Raw genomic sequence first — 23,933 nt, forward strand, 5'->3', positions numbered from 1 at the left:
TCTTCTCCCTTATCTTCACTTCAAGACCCCTTGCCATCATCTCCCAACTTCTTCTTTTCCTCAGTGTCTGATAATGAGGTGACCATTCTCCTTTCTAAGACCAAAGCCTCTTTGTGTACACCTGATCACACCTCTCTGGTCTGCTCCAGACCACTGCTACCTCAATCATTCCCTCCTCTTTACTAATCTTCAACTTCTTCTTTATTCACTGGCTACTCCCTACTGCCTTCAAATATGCAAGTCTTAAAAAAATTTTTAATAGACCCTACCATCCCTTAAGCTATTGTTCCATATCACCCTCTCTTTCTCAGCCAAATTCCTAAAAAAAGCTATCGGCATTCAATGTCTCCACTTCCTCTTATTTTGTTCTGTCCTCAACTCTTTACAATGTGGCTGGCAACCTCATCGCTCAACTGAAATTACTCTTTCCAAAATTATCTCTTATGGGCTAAAATCTGATGGTCTTTCTATATTTTCAATAACCCTAATTTCACTTGCCCAGGTCTTGGTAATGACATGTATCAGTGACCACCTATTTAACTTAAAGAAATTATCCTGTTATCATTAACAATTTTAACCTGTGGACCAAATTTTTCATTAAAATCCTTATTTGTCTACTGATTAATTTACTACCATTCAACTTCCTTCCTCTCTAAAGAAAGAATTCACTTCCCTGCCTCTAACAGGAAGATTTCCACCAGAGCCCTATATGTGCTCCTTGACTCTAATAGTGCCCTGTCAGCTAACAGAAAACAGCTTTCCCTGTCCTTTTGTTATCTGGTTCCTGAAACCCTCAGAAATAACTGGAACTTATTCTATTTGGACTGACTGACTGACCTATACATTTGTTCTCTTACTTCGTCCCTTTCCTTTCAGTTCAACAAACATTTATTAAGTGATTATGTAGCCCTGTTCACAAGGACTAATGTGTAGAAAACCTAATGGGGGAAAGATAAGACAACTAAATAAGTAATTATGATATAAGATATAATGGGATAGGAATAAAAAACAGATCGTGTCAAGTTCTAGGTTATTTACACACTATTGCCCTCATACATACCTAACCTCTGACTCCATGCCTACAATGTTCTTTCCCCTAATCAATAATTCATGGAACCCAAAACTAACATAACCTCTTTAAAACAGTAGTAGAATATCAGCTCCTTCTCTTCAGGGCTCTTGGACAGAAGAATTCCCACCAATAAAGACATCAGAAGAGAAACAGGTGAACACCATTGTTCCACAAAAGCATTCCCAGGGCTCAAGGAACAGAAAGAAACATCATGAAATAAGGCCAGAGAGACCAGGAAAATTAAGAGACTAATCTAGATTAAACCATATGGAAGGTTTTCTTGTATTTTGTTGTTGTTATTCTTCATCCCTTGTTCTAGAAAAGGACCAATGACATTACGAGCATGAGTTGTCTCACTGTCTCCTCCAGAGTCACTGGAGTCCAGTGGCAAGACAAAGGTCAAGAAGACTGGTCTTGGCTCAGGATGCAGTGGGTAAACTTGGCCTTTTTTTATATTAAGGTCTTTCCCAGGTCTCAATTTGTCTGAAGCTGTGTCCATTCAATAACTAAGGGCTAGGTAAGAATTGAGACAAATAACAGAAAATAATTGCTAATTATACTCATTCTAAGCCATCAATACTAAACACTGTGCCGTAAAGGCTTGGGTAGGGTTTACTAGACATTCAGTGAAAGCCAGAGTATATTTTAATAATCTCCAAAACAAAATATCATGTATCTTTTCCTTGGGAAATATAAATAAGAAAAGACTAAGAAAAGTAGAGTACACACTGAGTGACCAAAGGTTCCCCAACCCTCAAGAAATCTGATAGGCTATTTTCCCCTCTCTGTCTTGCATCTCCTCTACTTTTCCTTTGTTTTTCCAATTTACCCTTAATTCCTTCTCATTCCTTTAGCTTAAAAGTATCCCACTTGTCTATTTTTGCCTTCTCTCTGGCTTTTATACAATAAATCATTCAAAACTAAATTAAATATCCCAATTTACAGTCAATTGAGGGGAAATGAGGAAAAGAAGAAAAAGAGTTGGGTTTTTTTGGTTTTTTTTTTTGCAAAGAGGGGGGCCTGGTTAATAAATTTTATTAGTTATACTACATACAGATTCCCAATTTTTGAAGAGTTAACGTGAAGTAAAAAGCACTCAACATTATTCAGACTTCCTTTGATTTCCCGAAAGCACTTCAACAAATGAGTGCTTCTGAGCACTCATTTTACATATTTCTAATATTTATATTTTCACAAATATTATAAACATCAGTGAAGTGCACTAAAGACATGAAAGGTATGGAAAACTGGGCTGAATCTTTCCACAAACAATGACACTTTGGAAGATCTTTTTTTTTTTTTAATAAACACTTTATTTTAGCTTATTCCACTCATTTTCCACTCTCAAATAAAAGCATAGTAGAATGGGTACGTGCATTAATTCCTGGGCAAAATGATATGACTGATCTTTTTCAAATTAAATTCTTGAATCCAAAGTTGAAGTCTTTTCCCTTTTTGCCAAAACAAAATCTTCAGCTTTTGTCAGAGTTCTTGACTTTCTCCAGGCTTCAATACTACTTTCAATTGTATTTCTGTATCAGTAACAGTATACTACTCATCAGCTACAATCTACTCTCCTAGCTAGCTTATTTGCAATTTATGGACCAAGAACAATCAGTAATGTTATCATTTCAATGGATATTTTATATGCATCCTTCCTCTACTTCAGGCGTCTTCCCTTGACCTTCAGTTTCCCTGTCTCACCACAAAGTCAGGACTGTGACCTGACTGATGATTACAGAGCAAAAGGGATAAGGCACTCAAGGTAAAAATACAACAGTGGGAGCATCTTAGCTCCTATTTCCTTGTCTCAGTTTTCTGAGGAAACTCCAACCAAGCATGACACCCTAGCTCTTCAATTCTTAGCCCCAATTATACTCCCTTCACATTATCACCCTCTCCCAAATGCTATGAGAGTAGAAGTGCCAATTAATAGATATTACCAGATGAAAATGTTTAGGACAGGAAAGCCAATCATTGGCCTATTTAAATCAGCTTTAGCAAACCTAAATAAAGCTATACAATGGATTTTCCTGTAATGCCACAGCATTAATCAAGATATCCAAATGCTATTAATACTCAAAATGCAATTTTCACAAACAGGAGTTAAATAAGAATTAAAATGCAAGTATCAATTTCTTTTTTTAAAAATTTATTTTTATTCTTAACTTAAATCTCCCCAAAAAGGCACTTCCATATACCTAGTAGAACAGAAAAAGTGGATTTCACATGAAACAACAGGTCTCTATTATGTAAGCCTGCTTTTCTAAGTACATAATAAATTCAATTTGTAGCTTTTCAAAGCTCACTTGCTTATGTGTACTTCTTTCTTGCCTTCTTTCTGCTCTCTTCTAAGTTTTTTTGAAAAAGATGATTCAATGACCCTCTTTTCTTTTTCTTGTAACCCTGTCCCTACCTCTCCTGACTCCCCAACCCTCACACTGGAAAAAGAAAAACGAAGCCCTTGCCACAAATATGCATTGGTTAGATTTCTTAAATTATTTTTTCCCCCAATATCTCTAATCCATATTCAATTCAACAAGCATACAGCCAACAGATCTCCTTATACTTGCTATGAAAGTAAGCTGGGTTCTATTTCACCTTGTAAGTAACTGTGAAAAGTGTTCTACCAAAAACTTGTGCAAAATCATTTGGAAAGTATCAAACATGCCACAAATGCATGGTGGCAGTGCTATCCTCCATCTGGTTATGTTTCCACTAAAGTATAGGCAAAATGTATTAAGATCAAAACAACTACTTTATCCAGTGCCCAAGAATTTATTCAAATGGCTAGGTCCCACAGCAGGAATCTAAGAAATAACAGTCTTCCTGTACACGTACCAGGAAGACATTTCCATGGGAGACTCTTGATGAAATGTTTCCACTCTATGTCCTCAATCACCCACATGGTTAAGACCTAACTTACTGGAATGGTGGAGAATGACAAGGAAAAAAATTATGAAAGACTGGCTAGAGAAGCACTACCTAGAAAGCAATAAAGACAAAATTATGATGGAGCAAAAAATCAAAGAACAAGATAAAAGCAAGTCTTGAAGGACTTTACCCATCTACTGTATTTCAATGGTCCTGTGAATCCCATGGCTTCTATTATCTTTGTGAGGGCACCAACCTTCTCTTCAATGGGTTTTGAGGAGTCCTTAGAATTTAGAAGCTGTTTGAGCAAAGAAAAGGGAAAACATTAAGGTACAGGGGGAAAAGAAAAGCTTTTGTCCCTCCAACCAAATTCTGCTGGAAGTTTTTCCGACTTTCCAAGACTAGGTTTTAAAAATCTCATGTCTTTGGCATTCAGCACCCAGTGCACCTGTCTGAAACATGCTGATATTTGATGAAATGTCCTCTAAACACTGTACATCCATCTGCTATATCACCCCCTGGAAACAATAACAAACAAGATTCTTTGGAAACAGGATTGGAAAGCTTTATAGAAGGGAGTTCTCCCAAGAGAGAATCCTAACACCAGTTCCAATGAACACTTCTGGGAGCAAGAATGTCATGTTTACTGGCACAAAGAAAAACAGACAGAAAAATAATTTTTAAGGCAGCCATAAAGTTTATTAAAAACTATTCTATCAAAACATGGAGAGGAAGGGTAGAAGGAAGGGAACAAGTTGTGGGCCAAGTATTATGCTAAGTATTTTATAAATAGTATTTCATTTGATCTTCACAACAACCTTGGGAAGTAGGTGCTATTATTATCCCCATTTCCTCAGGAAACTGAGGCAGAGATTAAATGACTTGCCCAAAATTATACAGCTAATAAGTGTTTGAGGCTAGATTTGGACACAAGTTTTCCTGACGCCAGGCCCAGTGCTCTATACACTGTGCCACCTAGCTGCCTCTGTCATCATCATATAATTTATGAAAAAAACTATACACCTAGAGTAATAAAATTTCAAAAAGTGATAAAATTCTATTTGGCAAAATGGTAAAGTTTTTGGATAAAAATCTGCAGTAACTACAAATGAATATGGCTTCTCTAAAATCATGTGGTATGCCCAGTCAAAAATAAAGAACAGATTCCTTTACTTATCTTACCTTACTTTTTCATTAAAGAACTTTTCCAATAGTAAATGACTATGTCAGTATTTTGGATTTTAAAGCAGAGAACTACAACATACATATATGTGACTATTCACCTGGACTGCAGTATGATATGTCCTGTTCGGCCATGAAACAGTGATCTGTTCTGACCCACCATCCACTTGGGAAAGGCTCTTCTGGGACCACTGGAAGAAAATGATCAAAGAAATAAACAATTCTAAATCTTCATTCCTAATATTAAATGGCTTTTACAAAGATAGGGCCATTCCTACTCAAGGCATGGCAACTCGTGAGTATCTATCTACTTACCACCAATAAATCAACAAAAGAGGATTTATTAGCACCTATCATGTGCTCAGACACTGTTTTAGGAAATACAAAGCCAAAAACTGGTCTCAAGATACTTTCATTCTATTCATGAAAAGAACACAAATACTTTGATGCAAATAATATAATGTATTTGGAAGGTAAGAAGAGACACAAGCAGCTGGGGGTATCACAAAATGTCAAATGTAGGAAGTGACTCCTGAGCTGAGCTCAGAAAGAATCTAGGGATTCTAAAGTACGTTTTGGGTGGAAGTGCCTTCTAGGCATGGGAGGCAGCCTGTACAAAGACTATAAATGGAAATGAAAGAATACAGTTTGGGCGTTTAGAGTTTATGATGTCTCTGAGATAGATATCCATTTGGAAATATCTGATGATTGATGACACCAGATTATAGGTGAGGGTTGAGTTGGATTTATATTTCTGAGAGTTGTACACATAGAGGTAACTGCCAGCAGTGGCAGGAAAAGCAGAAGGCTCAAGTCCAGGGTTGCGGAATTTAATGCAGGTAATGATCAGGAACAGACATTTTGAAAAGTACTAATCTTAACACTGGGAAAAAAAATTCAGGTCAGAATTCCCTCCCTTGGGACCTGAACAGTTCACAGTCCAAAAGGAATAGAACATTCAGAATAAAAATGCTGCTGCTCTCTTTAATCCTAACAAGGGGGGGGGAAGGGGGAGGAGAAGGAATTTTTGTTTGTGGAGATCATCTACTACTATTCTTCTAACCATCGTTATTAAGAGATTAGTCAGGATTCTTCAGGCCTGTCCCAAGAACATCTATGCTTTAATTCATGAGTATCAAACAGGCTTTGTAAAGGGCAGACTAAACACAGAACACCTCACATTACATCACATACATCAATTTAATGGTCCAGCAAGGGCACAAAGCACTCAAACAGGTTCAAAGACCACAACTAATAGTGGTTCTACCTAGCTTGGGTTTTGGCTATGTTCTCTTCCATTAGGTTAAATCGCCTCTCTCCCCAAGCATCTCCAGTAGTAGCCAATAGATTCCTGCTGTGGCTGTACCACCCTACCCCATCCTATCATTATTCATGAACTGACATTTCTCTAACACCATGTTAAGTATAGCAGATGGTAAGTATAAAATGGACAACACTTAGTTTTACGTACATATATGTACATTTATTTATTTTTCTTGCTAACCTTCCACTACCACTCAATGTTTCTATCTCAACCCTTAAAAGAAAGCATTCATCTTTAAATGTCTTTGATACACCCAAAGTTGGAACCACTGAGTATATTCACAGAAATGTCATGCAGCTAATACAGAAGACAACTGAAAGAGAAGAGATGGAGAGGCGAAGTAAAACAGGACAGGTAGAGTGCTTGAAGGTGTCTTGACAGTTTAGGAGGAAAAAAGGATAGTCAGGAGTTTAATTAATTAGAGCCAAGTTTAAAAATGAGAGTGCTTCTCTTCACATATTCATCCAAAATGCAAATATGAGAATAAATCTATGGCTAAATCATATCATAAAAGAGATTATTAATCAACAAGTATTTGCTGGGCATTTACTATGTGCATAGCACTAATAACCTAGGTATTCTGAGCAATACTAAGAAAGTATAAGAGACAGCCTACATCCTCAAAGAGCTATTCAGATGGAGATGAATCTCAAACAACTAAAATATAATATAATAGACAATAGGCTCTTTGAGTTCAGGACCTGAGTCACTTTTCATATCTGTATACCAGGTACCTAATACATAGTTATTACTTGATAAATTTTTGCTGAACTTATAACATCTCATATGAACCACTGACTGGATACAATGTTGGTTTGAATAAAATAAGAAATTCAATAGGGACATAAACAGGCAGTTTTCAGAAGAAGAAATCAATGCTATCTATAGTCGTGAAAAAGTACTCTACTTTGATTAGAAAAAGGCAAATTAAAACTTTACTACTTCAAACCTATTAGAAATGACAGATGTTGGAACAGTTGAGAAAAAATAGGCAGACTTATGAACTGATGATGAAGTTGTGAACTAGTTTACCTACTCTGGAGAATAATTTGGGACTATACTCTAAAACTGTGTATGTCCTTTGACCCAGCAATACCATTTCTAGGTCTCTACCCCAAAGAAATGAAGGAAAAAGGAAAAAGACCTATATGCGCAAAAATATTTACAGCAACTCTTTTTGTTGTGGCAAAGAACTGAAAATTTTGAGGGAATGTGCATGGTTGAACAAGCGGGGGCATATGGTTGTGATGGAATTCTCCTGTGCTATGAGAAATGACAAGGAGGGTGGTTTCAAAGAAAAAGAAAACATGGAAAGACCTAAACGAACTGATGTAAAATGAAGTGAGAAGAGCTGGGAGATCATTGTTCACAGTAACAGCAATGTTGTAATGATGATTAACTATTAAAGATTTGGCTACCCTGATCAATACAAAGACCCAAGACAACGCCAAAGGACTTATGAGAAAAAAAACCTTAACCATCACCAAAGAGAGTAATGAGTACAAATTGAAGTATAATTTTCTTGCTTTTTAAAAAAAGACATTTTTGCAATATGGCTAATGTGGAAATATGTTTTGCATGATTTTACATGTATAACTGATATTATTTCATCTGCTTTCTCAGTGGGTGAGGAGGGGTGGGACGGAAGAGAATTTGAAACTCAAAATTTAAAAAGAAAGGAATGTTAAAAATAAATTTAAAAAAAGAAATTGTAACAAAAGTTAAGTCATACATTTGAGTTCAAATATCAACCTTAAAGTACAATAGATGGGAGACATAAAGAGACACTAGCTTAGGCTATAGTAAGACAGGTATACTCTGCCCTTGACAGACCAGATGTAGAGCAGGGCTTCTTAAACTTTTTCTATTCTCAACTCCTTTCTGCCTGAGAAATTTTTACTCAACCCCAAGTATATAGATATATAAAACAGACATACTAATCAAATATTTACTGATAATAAAGCATAAAGAAATTTATTTTAAAACAATGGTATACATATAATTTTACCATTTATTAAAGACTAAAGCAAATTTCCACAATAATGAGATGTACCTGTTTATTTTTACATAAAGAATTAAATCTTTGCAGAATATTTGATACTGCAGAACAAAGAACATTTGATATTTTTCGGAGTTCAATATTTTGATTTTATAATAGTCAATGCTGAGAATGCCACCCTGCATAAATATGTAGTACAAAATGGCAGAAGTATGTTTAGAGCCACTTTAGAAATTGTTGGAAATTCTTTCTTAATTCAAGCCAAAATTCAGTTAACAATTTTGTACGTACTGCAATTCATAACATACAATAGTCTTGAATCTGAGCTGAACTGTTTCTGGCAACATTCGTTGGCATGATGTGGTGTAACGGCGTGCACAATGCAAAGTGTACATGTTGTATGTTCAGAATTAAGGCTACAGTGAAACTGCACAATGCAACACAGGCAAGCTCTGCCAGAAATACCTCAGATTCATTACATGTTTGATTTTGAATTAATTTTTGGTTATTACATGTTCAGAAACCTTTTATTGTTGCCAAATTTTTTGTGAGCCCTACATTCAGTTATGACCCCATACAACATCATGACCCACAGTTTAAGAAGTACTGATCTACAGCACCAGGTTCAGTTGTCGGTGACATATATTAGGAAGGACTTCAACAAACTGAAGAATATCCAAAGGAAGGCAAACACAATTGCCTAAGAACATGCCATATGAGGATCAACTAAAGGAACGGTAATGTTTTGTCTGGAGAAGACTTGGAGGGACATGATAGCTGTCTTCAAGTATCTGAAAGGCTGTCATGTGGAAGAGGGATTAGTCTTGTTTCTGCTCCCAAGAGGCTGCCTTCAAACATTCCCAAGTCACTTCCATTCTTAAAAAATCTTCACTAGACCCTATTAAGCCCCTTAAATTACTGTCCCATATTTCTCCTCTTTTTCTCAAACTCCTACAAAACTCTGTTAACACTAGTTGCCTCCAAATTCCTCTCTCACTTACTTGTCACTCCTTTGCAATTTGGCTCCTGACCTCATCACTCAACTTCTCTCCAAATTACTGACAAATCTCTGAATTATCCAATCTAATAATTTTTTTTTCAGTATGAATCCTTCTTAATCTCTCTGCTACATATGAAACTACTGACCACTCCTTGTTCTCTGGGTTTTTATGACACTACTATCTCTACTATCTCCTGGTTCCCCTACTTTTCTGATTACTTATTCCAGTCTCCTTTACCAGATCATCACCCATATTGCATTCCTTGACTGTGGTTCTGTCCTAAGACTTCTTCTCTTCTCTTTATCTACATTCCTCAGCAGCCCCCATGGTTTAACTGTCAACTCTATAGTGACTTCTAGATCTACACATCTAGTCTCTGTTCTAAGAACCAGTTCTATATCAATGGTGAACTACTGGACATTTCAAACTAGATGTCCCCCATAAAACAAACTATATGTCCCAGAAAATCTCAAATAACATGTCTCAAAGAGAATTTTCTCCCAAAAGTCATCCTTATTTCTGTCAAGGGCACCACCACCTTCCCAGTTACCATGGTACACAACCCCAGTGCGATCCTGAATTCCTCACTTTCACTCACACTCACAACATCAAATAGTTGTCAAATCTTGTCATTTCTATAGCACCTTACATCAGAACCCTCACTACTCAGGTCACCAATATAGTTTAGGGTCTCAATCACCTCTTACCTGAACTACTGCAATAACCTCCTAATTGGTCTTTCCATCTCATGTCTCTTCCCTTTTCTAATTCATCCTCTACACAACTGCCAAAGTGATTTCTTTAAGTACAAATCTCTTCAGGTCACTCGGATAATCTCCACAAAACATAAATTCCTCTGTATGGTTGATAAAAGTCCATTACAATCTGGTCTCTATCTACCTTTTCAGTCTCATTACACTCCTTCCCTCACAACACTTAGCAAATTGGTAAATGGAACATAGTAGGCACTTGCTAATACCTGTTGACTTAACTACATTCTCTGGTTTTGTCAAACTGTCCTTCTTGCTGTTCTTCATGTATGGGACTCCATGTTTTTTAAGTGACCATCTCGCATGCCTACAATGTACTCTCTCCTTAACTCTCCCTCATGGAATTTCTTACTTCCTTCAAAATCTGACTCCTGTCTGCTTCTGATCATCCTAAGTACAGGGGTCCTCCCTCCCAAAACTACCCTGTAGATTCTTTTTATATGTACACAAAATATCCTCTATAATAGAATTTAAGCTTTTTATTATTATTATTTTATTTGTATTCAGTTTTCTATAATCACTTTCATTTATCTTAGATTTTTCCCCTTCCTCCCTACCTTCCCACTCCCTCCCTGAGTAGGCATACAGTTTTATATAGGTTCTACACATACATTCCTATTAAATACATCTTAGTCACGTTGCATAGAAGAATTAAAATGAATGGGAGAAATCATACGACAAACCAAAATATAATGTAAAAGAAAATGATCTGCCTCATTCTGCAATTGAGTTCCATAGTTCTTTCCCTGAATGTGGAAGGAATTTTGCCTTATGAGACCACTGATTACTCAAGTCCTTACATTGCAATGAACTACTAAGTCTACCAGAAAAATTCCTTGCACATTGCGGTTGTTGCTGTGTACACAGTTCTCCTGGACCTGCTTCTTTCACATTAGTTCATATAAGTCTTTCCAGGCCTCTCTGAAATCTTCCTGTTCATCATTTCTTATAGTACAATAATGTTCCATTACATTCATATACCACAATTTATTCAGCCATTCCCCAATTGATGGGCATTCCCTTGATTTCCAGTTTTTGGCCACCACAAAGAGAGCTGCTATAAACATTTTTGTACATGTGGGACCCTTTCCCATTTTTATGATCTCTTGGGGATACAGTCCTAGAAGTTTTATTGCTGGGTCAAAGGGTATGCACATTTTTGTAGCCTGTTGGGCATAGCTCCAATTTGCTCTCCAGAATGGTTGGGTCAGCTCAGGTCCACCAACAATGAATTAGTGTTCCTACTCTCTCACATCTTCTCCAACATTTATCATCTTTCTGTTTTGTCATGTTAGCTAATCTGACAGGTGTGATGTGGTATCTCAGAGTTGTTTTGATTTGCATCTCTCTATAGTGATTTAGAGCATTTTTTCATATGACTAGAGATAGCTTTAATTTCTTTCTCTGAAAACTGCCTGTTCATATCCTTTGACCATTTATCAATTGGGGAATGGCTTGCAGAATTTAAGCTTTTTGAGATGACTGTTTTACTTTTGTCTTTGAACACCCAGCACCTAACACAGTACATGCCAGCCTGGCACAGAGTAAAAGCCTTTAATAAATACTTGCTGATTAACTGAACTAGAACCAGGTGGGGGAACTTGCAAGGCAAATTTAGGCTTAATGTAGAGGAAAAATCCTTACAATTAAAGAGTTTTCCTAAAATGGAGTGAACTGTCTCACAGAAGAAATAGGTCCCCCCCCCCACTAAAGTTCTTCACATATGCTTTAATGTTTGAAAAGCACTTTATATGGATTATATTTTATTTATATAGAGTATCTCATTTTTCCTCATGATCACTTGTCAGGTATGTAATAGAAGAGATTCTTGTTAAGAAACAACTTGGAGCCCTCTTCCAAATATGAGACTGTGACAGTGAGTTCCATAGAAATTCAGAGAAAGGAAAGAGTAGTAGCACATAAGTCACTAGGGAACAGATGAAGCAGGCTTTGAAGGAAAGATAAGATTTGGATGGGTAAAGGAGAAAGGGAAAAGAACAGCATCTATTATCAAACAGCTACAAGAGTAGCAAAGAGCAGGGCAAGCGGTAGAACCTGAATTCATTCAAGTTATTGCCTTCATACTCTGCTTCCAATAAGGTTATTTATATACACATAAACTATATGTTTTCTGTTTGCTTGTTTTCAGAAGCAGTATGACATGGTGGTGAGAGCTATGGACCTGGAGATCAGAAAAACCCAGTCCATTTCCAAAATTTACTCCATTCTTATGATCATGGGCAAGTCACTTACACCCACCAGGCTTCAATTTCCTCATCAGTTTGAGATGTCACCTTTAGTGAGCACCTTGTGTAAAACACTTTGTGTAAATGTTATAATTTTCAATGAATACACATAATCCTGATTTTTTAAAAATTGGACTTAATTGGTTTATGTAACTCCCACTAAGTTAACTTCCTCTACCAATGTAGATGTACTCACAGGAACTTAAAAATCTTAAGAGACTTCTTGGTGGCTGTGAAAGAAAAAGTTACTTGCCCAGGCTAACACAGCCAAAGTGTCAGAGGCAGGAACTGAACCCAGACTAGCTCTAAGACTAGATGTCTACTACACAACAATGCCACCATCTCAACTACCAATTTCAATTAACAAAGAGGGAGGAGGTCCCAATTTACAGTTTGACTACAAATAGGGCTTTTGGAGCTAGAGGCCAGGAAACTAACCACCACTTAAACACATGCTTCTATTTGCCAGTTTCAAACTGACTTACAATCAGAACCTTGACAAGATAACCCCTTCATCATCATAACTCACTTTCAGGTTTGCAAAGCGCTTTCCTCACCCAAACCCTGTAAGGTAAGTAATGCAAGGATTACTGGCATTTTACAGATCAATAAAGTGAGGCACATAGGTTAAATGACTTGCCTAAGTTACAACAACCACTAAGTATTGCTGTACAAATGCATTCCACGCAAGTGAGGAACCAGGGCAGCATGAAACAAGGGAAAGCACACTGGTTCTAGAGCCCAAGGGAGGAGGTTCCAATCCCACCTGACACTACCTCTGCAAAATTGGGCAAATCACTTAACCTCCTTAGGCTTCAGTTTCCTTATCTATAAGAAAAGAGGGAAAGGGGGGGGGGAAAGAAGGGGAAGGGAGGGGAGGGGAAGGGGGAAAGGAGGGGAGGGGGAGGGGGAGAAAGGGGGAGGGGAAAGGAGGAGGGAGAAGGGAGGAAGTGAGGGGGGAAGAGAAGGGGAGGGGGAAGGGAGGAGAGGGGGAGGGGGAAGGGAGGAGAGGGGGAGGGAAAGAAAGGGGGAGGGGGAAGGGGAGGGGACAGAAGAAAAATAATGCAGAAAAGAGGTGATTGGACTAAATGAACTCTGTGGTCTCTTTCACCTCTAGATCTATGATTCTAGGACTCTATGACTGCCTATAAATGTAGCAGGACAGTGAGTTACAGATATGCCTGGACTTCACTGTAAATAAATACAATGGGCTCATGGAAAAAAAAGACTTTTACCCTCCACAGAAGGGAACCTGCTACCTCTGAATGTTACACTACACAAAATTTTGTTTTAGCTGATTCTCATGTAGAATGAAGAACTTTTAAATTTCCTTGCCTTTTAAAAATCTTAGCTCCCAAGCAGCTGCAGCAATGAGATGAAGCAGAAAAGTGGATTCTCCACTGAATATCTGGAAGGAATTCCTAATAATAAAAGTCATCAGACTGTAGCCTGGTCTCCCAAGTTGGGTGATGGAAGGTCCAGGGCTGGGGTATTTATTAGCGGCACCACCCAAGACACCACAGTATAGGAAACAGTCCTAGCCTGGCTGACATCAGAGAAGTCTAAATAGGGCCCCATGAGGTATTCTCATCACAGTATTTGGTTAGCTAATCTATAAATACATGACATTTGGACACAAACAGTAAGGTTTTCATACCAACAGAAGAACAACAAATCTTACCTGGAAAATGCCAGAGGATGTCTGGAGCCATCGTCTTTGGGAAAGAAATAAGGGTGTCAACTGGCTGCATGTCGTTACCCACTGAGTTACACCAGGTTGGCCCTTCTAGAAGAAAAGAAAGAGAATCTTCCAAGATTCTACATGATGTAGCAGCAAAAACAAACAAACAAACTAAGTTTGAAAATTCCATCAGACTAAGGCAAATAAATATCTGCTAACAAAGGAATCATTTCAAATTGGGACCAAGAAACTCACTTCCCAATGTTCATCTCTCTTGGTGACAAGGTACCTATCCTTGGAACAACTGGCAGAAACCAAAGAAAGTTCATCAATAAAGGAAGCAGTGGGAAGAGAAATAAAAGACCCAAACAACTAATAATAATAACTCACACATTTGTGTAGAACAGTTACAAGGCATTTGAGAGAGACAAACATTATTTCACATGATCCTCACAATAACCCTGTGATGTAGCCAGTGTAAATATTATAATAAATAAGACACGGAAAATGGACATTTCAATACTGTTTATCTCAAAGTTAATTATCATAGGTACTTCAAAAGTAATTTATTTTAGTTAACATAAACTGCTACCAGCCCCACAAATGGAACAGAGCTACAGATAACCCACATTTATTAAGAGCTATATGTAAGGAGAATTTTGTTATCCTTTCTAGACTGTAGTTTCTCAGAATCCATGGCCACGGCAAGGTCTAATTTCCAGGTGTTAGCTAATAACTCCCAGAATAGCTCCAAGTATTACAGATTCCTAGTATTCCTAGAATCATAGTGACAGAGAGTCCTATTGTGACTGTGCCATGAGATATGGGGGGTGACCTAATTGATATTTACTACACTTATTCTGGAGAACAATTTGAAAATAGGCCCAAAGAACTATAAAAATTATGTTATACTCTTTGATCCAGCAACACTACAACTACGTCTGTACCCCAAAGAGATAAAAGAAAAAGGAAAAGGTCCTATATGTAAAAACATATTTCTAGAAGCTCTTTTCATGGTGGAAAAGAATTGGAAATTTTGAGGGCATGCTCATCACTTGGGGAATGGTAGAAAAAGTTGTGACACATGATTGTGATAGAGTATTATTATACTGTGGAAAATGACAAGGGGGGAGGAGTGGTTTCAGAAAAAAACATACCAAAACCTATATGAACTGAAGTGAAAAGTGAAGTGAGAAGAACCAGGAGATCATTGTGCCCAGGACCAGCAGTGTTGTAATGACAATCAACTATGAAAGACTTGACTACTCTGATCCAAACAATGATCCAAGACAATTCAAAATGCTCACAATGAAAAAATGCTATCCACCTCTAGAGAAAGACAAGTGCAAACTGAAGCATAATTTTTTCACTTTCTTCATTTTTCTTGCTTTTCTAAAAAATATGGCTAATATGAAAATGTTTTGCATTATTTCACTTGTATAATGCTATCATTTTACTTGTTTTCTCAGTGAGAGGGGGTAGGTGGGAGAGAAGAGTATTTGCAACTCAAAATTTAAAAAGAAAGCTTTAAAATGAATAAATAATATATTTTAAAAGAAATTAGAAAATTCACTTCATGATTACCATGCTCTTATACTTCCTTCTCCCTGCTATTTTTCCATTTTGCTTATGTTTTACCTACAATGTTCAAAAGAAACATTTTGTAGTTCAGTCAATACAAAACTCTGAAGATGCTCACATTTAGTTAATAACTGGTTTTATCATGATTTGACAAACATGAATTATTTTTACTACTAATTACTTTTGACTTGGAAGTTTGGTTCTTGTTGAAATACTTCCTTGAAAAGAACAGCTTTCCATTCCCCAAATGATAAATGGTCAAGAATATGAAATAGGAAGTTTTCAGAGGAAGAAATCAAAGTTTTCAACAGTCATATGAAAAAATGCTCTTAACAATTCTGAGGTAGCCCCTCACACTCAAATTGGCTAAGATAAAGGAAAATAACAACTGCTGGAGGGGTTATGGGAAAAATGGTACAGTACCTATATATACAGAGTTATGAACTAGTTCAACTATTCAGGAACACAATTTGGAAATATGCCCAAAAAGCTATTAAATCTACTAAGTTTATACACGAAAGAGATCAAAGAAAAAGGAAAAAGACCCAATATATAAAAATACTTGTAACAGGTCTTTTTGTGGTAGCAAAGAACTAGAAACTGAGGATGTGCTGATGAATAGAGTAGCTAAAACAAGTTATTAATGTGATAGAATACCACTGCTATAAGAAATGATGAAGAGGGTAGTTTCAGAAAAACCTGGGAAGACTTGTATAAACTAATAAAAAGTGAAGTAAATAAAACCAGGAGAATTTGTACAATAATAATAATATAAAGATATTATATTACTAAGTCTTACTGAAAGACTTAGTAACTCTGACGAACACAATAACTAACTACAACTCCAAAGAACTCATGTTAAAACATGCTATAAAAAACTAAAGAACTCAAGAATACAAATTGAAGCGTATTTTTTCCTTTTTCTTTTTTTAATGTGGCTGATGTGGGACCTTGTTTTGTATCATTATACTTATTTGCAATGGATTTTTTTTTTTTTGCTTTCTCAATAGGTGGGGGAGGAGAGAATGAGAGAAAAAATTCAAAACAAAATAAAATTGAATTTAAAAAGAAAAAGAAAAGCATGACTCTCTCTGCAGAGAGGCTTAAATGCTTCTCAAGCAATGGCCCTTCTTCCCTAAATAAACAGGCACAACTCTGAATTCACAGCCCTTGCTTAATTTTATACCTATAAAACTCTAATTTGCTCAATTGTCCCTTGTTTTCCTCAAAAAGTACACTGTAATCACAACTGAAGTACCCTGGTTTGTTATTTCTATCTTCTTTTCACTTGCTAGATTTTCCCCCACTACTTACTGTATGTAGTATTAACGTGTAATTATAACACATAAAAGAAAAGTCGAATCTTGGGGATTTGTAAAGATTCTTTGGATTTTTTAGATTTGTATGGCTTCTTCTGTTAATTTTGTAAAGCTTTCTTGAAATCTCCCCAGAAAGGGCAGCTAGGTGGTACAGTGGATAGAGCACTAGCAGTAGAGTCAGAAGGACCTGAGTTTATATACATATTAAAAAAAAAAAAAAAAAAAACCCTGGAAGATGGTTTCAATTTTTTTCCTCTTCTAAATTTCTGAGATGTTAATAATCTGCCAAGCTAAGACATAATGCTATATCTTAGCATTTTCATTCTAAATCTGCATTTTCATTCAATAATTAAAATATTTTCTGAACTTTTCCCATTTCTATTTTTTTCCTTTAATTTGGTTTCTGTTATAGAAAATATGCTGCTGGTTGCTTGGAGTGGTTTCCTATTATTTTGGTAATTTTGTTTTTCATTATTTCCAGCCAATCTTTTAAATCATCTTTTAGTTTTAACTTTAATTACTCTATAATCATTTAACTTTCTACAAATTTCTTTATTTGCTCTTATGTCTTACAAGTGCTATTTCTGCTTAACTTCTTTAACCTATAGAAGAATATCTCTCAGAATTTTGTGTTGTCTTTTTTCCATTTCTGTCACTTCAGGTATTTTAGTCATTTCAATTGCTCCATGATTTTTCATGGTACTGACATATATCTTCATTTTATATTTTACTTTGGTCTATTTTTAGCCATATACCTTTCTTTTTAAGTGTTTCCGCTACTGTTTTTTGAGGGGTATGTAAGATCTTCCATCTTAACTGGAAATTTTCGTATGCTTATGCTTTTTTCTATAAAATCTTTATGAGCATGATCTATGCATATAAAGGATATCCTTGATAAAAGCATGAGAAGAAAACAGGAAAGTTTTCAGAGACTATTTTCTATAAAAGACTACATATTCAGCATCACGCAATTTACTGACAGGCATAAAGACTAGAAGAACATTCTGTACTTATCATTTAAAAAGCATAAAAACTACTGAGTTCAGTAGAGTCTTAAAGGCTTTTACATCCAACAAGGTATTATCCACGCATGTTCTTTGGTAAATATCTTTGTTAGATACACCCACAAAGTTCATAGAGTTTGTTCAATTTCTAGACTATTAGTATCAAGCAAGAATAACTTCAGCAGTTGAAAGATAAAATAAATTCATATAAATAGTCAGTGTTTCTGTATATAACCAGCAAAATCCAGCAGAAAGAAGTAGAAAATCAAGTCAACAAACATTTATTAAGTGCTCCCTTTTGCCAGGTACTATGCTATAGATTAAGAACACAAAAAAGTGTCACAGCAAGGTCCATCAATTGGGGAATGGCTGGACAAATTGTGATATATGAACAGGACAGAATACTATTGTGCTGAAAGAAATGATAAAGGAAATGGTTTCAGAAAAACCTGGAAGACTTGCATGAACTGATGCAGAGTGAAGTGAGTAGAACCAGGAGGATAATTTATGGAACAAGAATAATATTGTAAAAATTTGAAAGATTTTGAAAAACTTTGAAAGATCTGGCAACTCTGATCAATACAATGACTAACCACAACACCAAGAACTCATGACAAAACAAGCTGTCTACCACCTGATGGACTCTAAGTAAAAACTGAAGCATATTTTCTTTTATTTCCTTCCTTCTTTCTTTCTTTTCTTGGACAGGGCTAATGTGGGAAATTGTTTTGCATGATACGATTATTTGTAATGGATTTTGTTTTTCCTGCATTCTCAAGGGGTGGGAGAGACGGAGGTAGGAGGAACTGAAAATAAAACAGAATTGAATAATAGCTAACAGCTATACAGTACTTTAAAGTTTGCAAATCACTTCATATATATTTTCAATACAATTGTACAAGATAGGTGATTTATTTTCATCCCCATTTTACAGATCAGAAAGCTTTAAAAATAAGCTAACTCAATTGGCAAAAGAGGTCCAAAAAGCCAATGAGGAGAAGAATGTTTTAAAAACCAGAATTAGTGAAATGGAAAAGAAGGTTCAAAAACTCACTGAACAAAATAGTTCTTTAAAATTAGAATGGAGCAGATGGAAGCTAATGACTTTAGGAGAAACCAAGAAATTACAAAAAAAACCCAAAAGAACAGAAAAATAGAAGATAATGTGAAATATCTCACTGGAAAAACAACTGACCTGGAAAATAGATCCAGGAGAGACAATATAAAATTATAGGACTACCTGAAAGCCATGATCAAAAGAAGAGCCTAGAAATCATCTTCCATGAAATTATCAAGGAAAACTACCCTGATAATCTAGAACTAGAGGGCAAAATAAATATTGAAAGAATCCACTGATCACCTCCTAAAAGAGATCCAAAAAGAGAAACTCCTAGGAATATTGTCAAATTCCAGAGTTTCCAGGTCAAAGAGAAAATATTGAAAGCAGCTAGAAAGAAACAATTTGAGCATTGTGGAAATACAATCAGGATAACACAAGATCTAGCAGCTTCTACATTAAGGGATCAAATAGGGTATTCCAGAAGTCAAAGGAACTAGGATTAAAACCAAAAATCATTTACCCAGCAAAACTAAGTATAATACTTCAGGGGAAAAAAATGGTCATTCAAAGAAACAGAGGACTTTCAAGCATTCTTGATGAAAAGACCAGAGCTGAATAGAAAATCTGACTTTCAAACACAAGAATGAAGAGAAGCATGAAAAGGCAAACAGGAAAGAGAAGCCACACTAAACTTACTAAAGTTGAACTCTTTACATTCCTACATGGAAAGATAATATTTCTAACTCTTGAAGCTTATCTCAGTATTTGGGTAGTTGGAGGGATTATACACACACACACACACACACACACACACACACACACACACACACACACACACACACACACACACACACATATATAGACAGAGAGCACAGGGTGAGTTGGATAGGAAGGGATGATATCTAAAAAAATAAAATTAAGGGGTGAGAGAGGAATATATTGGGGGGGAATAGAATGGTGCAAATAAATTATCTCTCATAAAAGAGGCAAGAAAAAGCTTTTTCAATGGAGGAGAAAAGGGGGGAGGTGAGAGGGAAAAAGTGAAGCTTACTCTCATCACATTTGGCACAAGGAAGGAATAACATGCTCACTCAATTTGGTATGAAAATCTATCTTACACTACAGGAAAGCAGGGGAGAAGAAGATAAGTGGGGTGTGGGGGGATGACAGAAAGGAGGCTAAATGAGAGGAGGGAGTAATTAGAAGTAAACACTTTTGGGGATGGACAAGGTCAAAAGAGAGAATAGAATAAATGGGAGGCAAGATAAGATGGAAGGAAATATAGTTAATCTTACACAACATGACTATTATGGAAGTCTTTTGCAAAACTACACATGCATAGCCTATATTGAATTGCTTGCCTTCTCAGTGGGGATGGGTAAGGAGGAAGGAAGGGAGAGAAGTTGGAACTCAAAGTCTTAAGAACGAATGTTGAGAATTGTTTTTGCATACAACTGGGAAATAAGAAATACAGGTAATGGGGTAGAGAAATCTATCTTGCCCTACAAGAAGAGAGAGGATATGGGGATAAAGGAAGGGAGGGGTATGATAGAAGGGAAGGCAGATTGGGGGAAGGGGTAATCAGAATGCTCGGCATTTTGGGGTGGGGGGAGGGGAGAGATGGGGAGAAAATTTGGAACTCAAAATTTTGTGGAAATGAATGTTGAAAACTAAAAACAAATAAATAAACATTAAAAAAAAGGAAAGGGAACAGAATCAGACTTCTAGAAACCTAGAAATTTCCATTCAGACAAGACAAATTCAAGCTTAAGAATGTTTTACTTCAGCTGCAGTTTGTCATTTTTTAAAAAGGACTTTAATTTGGAGGTTTCTTGGGTTTTCTATTTTAATTCAAAAAAGATTTATCAGAACTATTCAGATGTTACTTTCCTAAAAATTCAAATATGGGATAAGATAAAACATGTTAATTTCATCCCAAAAAAAGAAATGGGAGGACATGGCAAGAAGGAACAATGTGAACTTTTGGAAAATTTTCTGAAGAATTTCATCACTTATTTTTTCAATATCAAGTGAAATGTGTCAACATAATTTCGGCTCTACTTGGCCTTATACCAATATTTTAAATCAAATTCTCATTAGCAAATAGTCACTTTAATCTCAGCTTTCCTTCTCCATTCACACAGGAATGGAAGAAGGAAGGGAGGGATGGAAGGAAGGAAGGAAGGAGGCACAGAAAGAGGGAGGGAAGGAAGGGAAGGTGAGAGGAAGGATTTATTAAATGCCTACTATGTGCCAGGCCCTGTGATAAAGGTTTTACATATATTTCATTTTATTCTCACAAGAAATGCTATTATTACCCCCATTTTATTGTTGAGAAAACTGAAGCAGACAGAAATCAAGTAAGTTGCCCAAGGTCACACAGAACCAATATGAGTCTGAGGCCAGATTTTAACTCAGGTCTTCCTGATTGCAGATCTAGTTATCTATTCCCTCTTACAGCTACAAGTCTAGTCCTGACACTCAACTGTACCTAAATTGAAACAAGATAGTCCTCTTCTCTTTTGATCTGTAATATACAGTTGCAAAAATCATGTTCCTTGGTTAATAATGGCTTACATTTATATGGCACGTATAAACTTTAAACTTAAAAATGTGTTGCATACATCAGTCTATTTGACCACCATAGCCTAAAGGCCTGCACAACACATGGCCTTTGGGCAGCCTGTGAAAAATATAGAGGATATAAAAGAAAGTAAAGATGTAAGGAGAGCTTTGTCCATGCCCCACTTAACCTGCCTTCCACTAGTCCTACTGTGCCTGTCATGTAATCTGGCGGGTATGTTATTTGTCATGTGACCCATGGCAACCATCATCAGTCTGTCTCTAGTCTGAGAGGAGCAAGTCATATCTTTTTGCTGTGTTTTCGGTTATTACTAAATGTAAACAGTAACAAAATCTGAAAAATGTATTAAAATTCATACCACTTAGCAAGTAATTTTTTAACATTAATGTGATTTCATGATAAATAAAAATCTTAAGTAATAAGTGTAATTGATATTAATTGAAATTTCCCTTTTTAAAATATGGTTTATTTGCAAGATGATTTAATCCTTAACTATACCTCTACTTGGAAAGTGAGGCTCTAAAAACTTATGTGCAGCCCGAAGAAGTTTAGCCTATTTTAATTTTGGCCCCTACCTACTACCAAGTTGTGCTGGTCTAACATAAAGTATCATTCCCATTTTACAGATAAAAAAACGAGGCTAAAAGATATTACAAAATTGTGTCACAAAGCTAATCAGTAGCAGGGCCAGGACACAAAACTTTCTCTTAAGTCTCCAGACACACTGTTCTTTCCACTATACTACATGGGCCTCTCTTTGTATTGCTTTTGAACGTGTGTCTTTTCTCAGAAACCTGAAGTCAATCCCAAATGTTTCTTTAATCAAACTAAAATGCTTGACTATAAATCATATTTCCAAAACTTGAAAGAGCTCTAAGGATGTGCAACCTCCTCAGTTTACAAATGAAGAAACTAAGGTCCTAAAGGGAATAAATTGCTTATGGTCAGACCACAATAGTGGCAGAACCTAGGCTAACAACTCAATATTCTTTCTACTAAACCAAACTGCCTCTAAAGATTTCTACTGAGTCCCCTTGCCTAACCTCTCTAACCACACACTTCCTGTGTGCAGTAATCCAGACAAAACCAATCTCCTAGCTGTCTTTCTCCACTCCTGAGCCACTCATCCTCCTTATTAAACATTACATACATTCCTTCATAGGCATTTCCTTCATAAAAGCTTTGCAGACCCATCCCACTTGGCTCCAGTTACTCTATTTACTGTTCTTTTCCCCTCCACCCTCACCCAGTAACTCAGATCTACACATGTTTAAACTTCTTCAATTAAGTTATATGTCTGTATAGAACAAGTACGGAACAAGTACAGAAACTGGCTACTTTTTTCAGAGTATGTTCTATACCCCTGGGTAGACATGCCATGTGAATAGTTATGGATGATGGAGCAATGACTTGCTGTTAGCTGCGATCTATCTCTTTGAATTTATAGCATCTTGAGGTCCTGTCCCAGTGATCTGCATTCAGATGTAAAGAAGCATATTTTCTGCTGCTACCAGGTGACTGATAGACCCAGCAGCAGGATATATAAGGACAGGATATATAAAGATAAAGGAAGAAAGGAAATTATCCTTATAGAAACTATGAAAATAGAAGCTTTCCTATTTTCTGGAATGGTCTAATTTGTTTATATAGTTTGGTGCTTTCTGCTTCTCAAATAAAGTTTAATTCATCATTCTGTTATTTTGTTCTCTTTAAACTAAGTTTGTGTCATTGAACTATGCATACCCACTTTGACCCACTGGTTCTACTAATGGGTCTATGCCCGTAGAGATCAAACAAAGAGGACACATATGTACAAAAATAATTATTACAGCTTTTTTATTAGTGGGATCAGAAATTAAGGGGGTGTCATTAATTGAGGAATGGCTGAACAAACTATAGAATATAAATGTAACAGTAATATTATGCAGTAAAAAATGACCAAAAGGTTCAATGATATAGATGACTTTCAATCATTCATGTTGAAGAAAAGACCAGATCTATATATAAAAATTTGACTTCCCAAGATAAGAATTAAGAGAAACATGAAAAGGTAAACAGGAAAGAAAAATCATAAAAGACTCTCTAAAACTGAACTGTTTGCATTACTACATGGAAAGAAAATATTTTTAACTCTCGAATCTTTTCTCAGTATTTGGGTAGTTGGAGAGATCATACATACATATACACACACACACACACACACACACACACACACATACACATAGATAGATAGAGA

General features: G+C 36.2%; 1 protein-coding gene across 5 annotated transcripts in view; it reads right to left on the reverse strand.

Moving 5' to 3' along the window:
• Positions 1 to 23,933, reverse strand: part of UQCC1 (ubiquinol-cytochrome c reductase complex assembly factor 1) — a 109,867-nt gene that overhangs the window by 75,931 nt on the left and 10,003 nt on the right. For 4 of the 5 annotated variants that reach the window (XM_072631350.1, XM_072631349.1, XM_072631354.1 and 1 more), the window contains exons 2-4: positions 14,150 to 14,254; positions 5,230 to 5,319; positions 4,137 to 4,244 (exon numbers count right to left, since the gene is read on the reverse strand). In XM_072631350.1, coding sequence (XP_072487451.1) covers positions 4,137 to 4,244; positions 5,230 to 5,319; positions 14,150 to 14,254 — 303 coding nt within the window. The remainder of the gene's footprint in view (positions 1 to 4,136; positions 4,245 to 5,229; positions 5,320 to 14,149; positions 14,255 to 23,933) is intronic. The other variant, XM_072631352.1, reaches the window with a different exon arrangement.

Source organism: Notamacropus eugenii, chromosome 1, assembly GCF_028372415.1.
Source record: "Notamacropus eugenii isolate mMacEug1 chromosome 1, mMacEug1.pri_v2, whole genome shotgun sequence".
In the NCBI taxonomy this organism is placed as follows: Eukaryota; Metazoa; Chordata; class Mammalia; order Diprotodontia; family Macropodidae; genus Notamacropus; species Notamacropus eugenii.